Source organism: Gigantopelta aegis, chromosome 5 (assembly GCF_016097555.1).
Source record: "Gigantopelta aegis isolate Gae_Host chromosome 5, Gae_host_genome, whole genome shotgun sequence".
NCBI classification, from domain to species: domain Eukaryota; kingdom Metazoa; phylum Mollusca; class Gastropoda; order Neomphalida; family Peltospiridae; genus Gigantopelta; species Gigantopelta aegis.
In genome coordinates this window covers 4,904,515-4,909,158 of record NC_054703.1, presented here as the reverse complement: position 1 = coordinate 4,909,158, position 4,644 = coordinate 4,904,515, and the positions used below count along the sequence as shown (strand labels likewise).

Here is a 4,644-nt window from a genome sequence, read left to right as displayed (position 1 = left end):
ATGTCTGAACATCTTTACATAACCAACAAAGGTGCACTGAATCTTCACTAAAAAAAAATAATAATAATAAAATAATAATAATTCGCTATTACATGTATTGTCTTTGTGCTTAGTTATGCATGCCGGCTACGGGCCTGATCAAACTAACTGTATATTAGTGATAAAGAAGAGATAATTAATCGTAGTCCGCATATCGTCGTACTTAAATAGTCCGAATAACCGGTCAGCGTCGCTTCCTCGAAACCGTTTCCTTTGCGATAACCTGATTGCTGTTCGGTAAGTTTATTAAGATTATTTGAACACTTTTCTACATTAGTAATTTATAAATCACCATGCTCAAATATTGATGTTGGGGTGAGCGTATATCATTTTATATTTTGTTCACACCGCCTATTTTTGCGGGCAAATGTATTCTTAGGAAGTGTTACAGTGTAAGGGTCTGATACTCGAAACAGAACAAGGGATCGGACTATTATCCTTTTCCCTATACACAGCCCCATAGGAACGCTTTCTTGAGTGAAATGAGGCACAGCCTCTAGTGGAAGGTCACAGCGGCCAATGTGAGTGGGGGAGGGTGTGGGTGTGTGAGTGGGTGCAAGCATATTTTTTACCTTTATTAATATAGGCTAACAAAATAAAATTGATGCATTTTCGTCCTCAGGGCTCCCAGTTTCAAGGCATGTGTAATACTTTCTGTATGATACTTTTAGTAAATACGTAAACTATTAGCCCAGTCATGGATAGTCCGATAACACGTCCACAACTTCTATTTTCCCTATTTTAAAGAGACATTCCCGAGTTTGCTGCAATTTTTAAGATGTTATCGACTAACACAGACGTGTTAACGATTGCAATTACATATCAAATCTATATTTCTCCATAAAATATTAGTGTCTGTATATTAAACGTGTTTCTGATCGTTCTAATACTTTTACCAGGATAAATTTATTTTTATTTCAATTTTTTTTCTTTTTCGTACATACGAAATTATTTGAAAACAAAATCCATTAAGACGACCAGAAACACATTGAATAGAGAGACACCGATATTCTCAACAAGAAAATATATTAATTAATATGTAAGTTTAATAGTAGAACTATTTTATTAGTCGGAAACGCCTTACAATGAAGGAAACTCAGGAATGTCCCGTTAATTAACATTTTACTATTGCATACACACACAGACACACAGACACACACATGCACATACACACACAAACACACATACATACACAGACACACACAGACACAGACAGACACACACACATACACACACACACACAGTATTTTCTGGATCAGTCTTTGGATAGCTGCCAGCTTGATGTGTGCCCAGGATAGAATACTTAAACCGTAATTACAAATAGGCAAGGAAATGAGATGAAAGTAGGTGACAAAGGAGAATGATGGTTACATCAGACACCCCCCCCCCCCCCCCCAACCCCACCCCACTCCGGAAAAAATTCGGAAAGCATTATAGAAACTTAAAGAAAAGGAGTTTTAGACTATTAACACAAAATTCTAGCTACGGCCCTGCAGACTTCACAAAAATGACCATACACTATTTACTAATTAAGTGAAGTGTTTGTTTCATTTATATATACACCTGTAAATAATTAATCAACACCTGAAAATTTGTATTGCACCTAGAAATAGTTGTTCGTGTCAAAGAGGTCAGGTTTAAATCTGATATTAGTATTGTAAGTTTTTACATGTTCTGTATCTACTGGATATTCACAGATACGACACGGGCAAATTACTTTTGAAAGAACATCTGTGTGATTCCCGCTTCATAGTTTATTACCAGACATGTTTCACACATATTTAGAGTTGCTGTCTTAATCCCCAGAATGCATTATATGTTGATGAAATGTCACTTTTCCTTGCTTTCAATCTTTTGTTTAGTATCCTCTGTATACAAACAACATTACTTTCAGTGATTTGTATCTATGAAATGATCACAATGACTTGTGAATTATAAGTCAATTGGTCAAAACTAGGCTGTGCTTAGTTAATTTCCAGATTTATATTTATTTATAATGGTCACAATGACTTGTAAATTGTAAGTCAAATGGTCAAAACTAGACTCTGCTCAGTTAATTTCCAGATGTATATTTATTTATAATTTTCACAATGACTTGTCAATTATAAGTCAATTGGTCAAAACTAGGCTGTGCTTAATTAATTTTCAGACGTATATTTATTTACATGAGACTCAATTACTGTCTTCTTCACTTAGAAATGGGGGGTGGGGGATGGGGGTAGGGCGGGATCTAATTCAGACGGTAGAGCGCTAGCTTAATCTGTAGGACCTAATCAGCTCAGTGGACTCATTCTGTGAAAGCATTGTGTCCTGCCCCTACCAGTATACCACGACTACTATAACAATGTGATGTCCTCTTTGTCGGGGAGAGGGGGGGGGGGTCCATATAAAAGATTCCTTGCTGCTAATGGGAACAGATAGAGATGTTTCCTCTTTGTCGGGGGGGGGGGGGGGGGGTCCATATAAAAGATTCCTTGCTGCTAATGGGAACAGATAGCGAGTTTCATCTATGACCAAAAGTCAGAAATTACCACATATTTGACATTCAATAGCTGGTGAATAATAAATCAGTGTTCTCTAGTGGTATCGTTAAACAAAGCAAATATTAATTCTTCACTTAGAGCGTGCATTGTCGTACGTGTGTTTCATTAATAACCGTACAGAATACGTGGCCACCATGTCTGATTGTCAAATCCCATTTTCGTATGCATATACCAGATGATTGAATCTGTATCTGTTTATATATGAACACAGCTTTAGTTTCTGTTTCATGCATTTATTTTCTGCTTCTGTTTCAGTACTTCTCTTCATACTGCAACGTTGGAGAAAAATCAGCAAATGTTCGTTCCAGCCTGGCTTCAGAGACACTCTTAGCGAATGAAGACACTGTGAAACGGAATAAAACGCTTAACATTTCTCTGTCTTATGAGCAATATGACTAGCAGTGACGACAGGTGTGTCGACCGTGAGGTCTCGTCACAATATGGCAAAATGTCCGCTGATTTGGAAGTACAAACTTCAAAATATTCAGGTGTGAAACCTTTCCAGTGTGGAATGTGTTTGAAGTGTTTCTCGTGCAAATATCACATTAAGCAGCATATGAGGATCCACTCTGGTGAAAAACCTTATCAGTGTGAGGTGTGCAAAAAGTGTTTTCGTGAATTTTCTCTTTTGAAACGGCATATGTTGATTCACAGTGGAGTTAAGAATTTCAAATGTGAGGTGTGTGTCAAACGTTTCTTAAGCAGTTCCATCTTGAAAAGACATATGCTTATTCACACTGGAGTTAAGCCTTTTAAATGTGAGGTCTGTGCAAAGTGTTACTGTGACTCTTCCAGTTTAAAAAAACATACACTAATTCACACTGGTCTTAATCATTTTAATTGTGAAGTGTGTGCAAAATGCTTTTACCACAGCTCTGCTCTGAAAAGACATATGTTGGTTCACTGTGGCGTTAAGCCTTTTAAGTGTGAGGTGTGTGCAAAATGTTTCTATGACCGATCTGGTTTGAAGCAGCATATGGTGACTCACACTGGTGTCAAGTCTTTTTGTTGTGACGTCTGTGAAAAATCCTTCGCACAGAGGTCACACTTGAAAAATCATATGTTGATTCACACTGGTGCTAAGTCTTTCAAATGTGAGGTTTGTGAAAAATCCTTCACACAGAGTTCGCACTTGAAACATCATATGTTGATTCATACTGGTGCCAAGTCTTTTAAATGTGAGGTTTGTGAAAATTCTTTCTCACGGAGTTCGCACTTGAAACATCATATGTTGATTCATACTGGTGCCAAGTCTTTCAAATGTGAGGTTTGTGAGCAATTTTACTTTAAAAAGTCGCATTTGACACGGCATATGTTGATTCACACTAGTGCCAAGTCTTTCAAATGTGAGGTTTGTGAGCAATTTTACTTTAAAAAGTCGCATTTGACACGGCATATGTTGATTCACACTAGTGCCAAGTCTTTCAGATGTGAGGTTTGTGAAAACTTTTACTTTAAAAAGTCGCATTTGACACGGCATATGTTGACTCACACTGGTGCTTAACCTTTCAACAGACCTAGACTTGACAAACATTGAGGGGCATTTATTAATTGCTCCTATTACTTTGACCTGGTGAGAAAAGTGTGTGGGGCCTCCATTGTTTCAGTAGAACTCTCCCAGTCTATCAGAATGCTTCTTATGAGCCTTGATCTGGAGAGAAAATGCGTGTATACTTCATGTGATTACAGGTGATGGATAAACTTCTGTTTTATCATAGATAAACATCTGTTTTAGCATTTCATTATTAACTATTGAATAAAAGAGTTTGAAAAATCTGCTTGTTCTATAATTGTATTACAATTGTTTCGTCCGGTTACTCATTTTAATGTGGGGTTTTTTGTTTGTTTTTTGTTTTTGTTTTTTAATAATGCACATTCAAGTTCTCAACACCTTGAATACACGCACGCGCGCACGCACAAAATACAAAACGAACAAAACCAAAACATACCTCCTCCAACTCCCAAACAAACAAAAACTGAAGGGGATGGAGAGATTGGGGGGGGGGGGGGGAGGGATCAGAATACTATAGCATCTGTATTGCTTTATTTTAATTGACTTGTG

The 4,644-nt window shown here is 37.3% G+C and overlaps 1 protein-coding gene across 1 annotated transcript; it reads left to right on the top strand.

Annotated features, from left to right (window-relative positions):
• The first annotated feature begins 250 nt into the window (after nucleotides 1–250).
• Nucleotides 251–4,356, top strand: LOC121373426 (zinc finger protein 714-like). Its single transcript, XM_041500070.1, has 2 exons — nucleotides 251–276; nucleotides 2,838–4,356. The coding sequence occupies exon 2, from the start codon at nucleotides 2,965–2,967 to the stop codon at nucleotides 4,084–4,086; it is 1,122 nt and encodes a 373-aa protein (XP_041356004.1). The 5' UTR covers nucleotides 251–276; nucleotides 2,838–2,964; the 3' UTR covers nucleotides 4,087–4,356.
• Nucleotides 4,357–4,644: the final 288 nt, after the last annotated feature.

Excerpts from the sequence above, each read along its gene's own strand:
- LOC121373426 (XM_041500070.1), top strand. The coding sequence starts at position 2,965 with ATGAGCAATATGACTAGCAGTGACGACAGGTGTGTCGACCGTGAGGTC.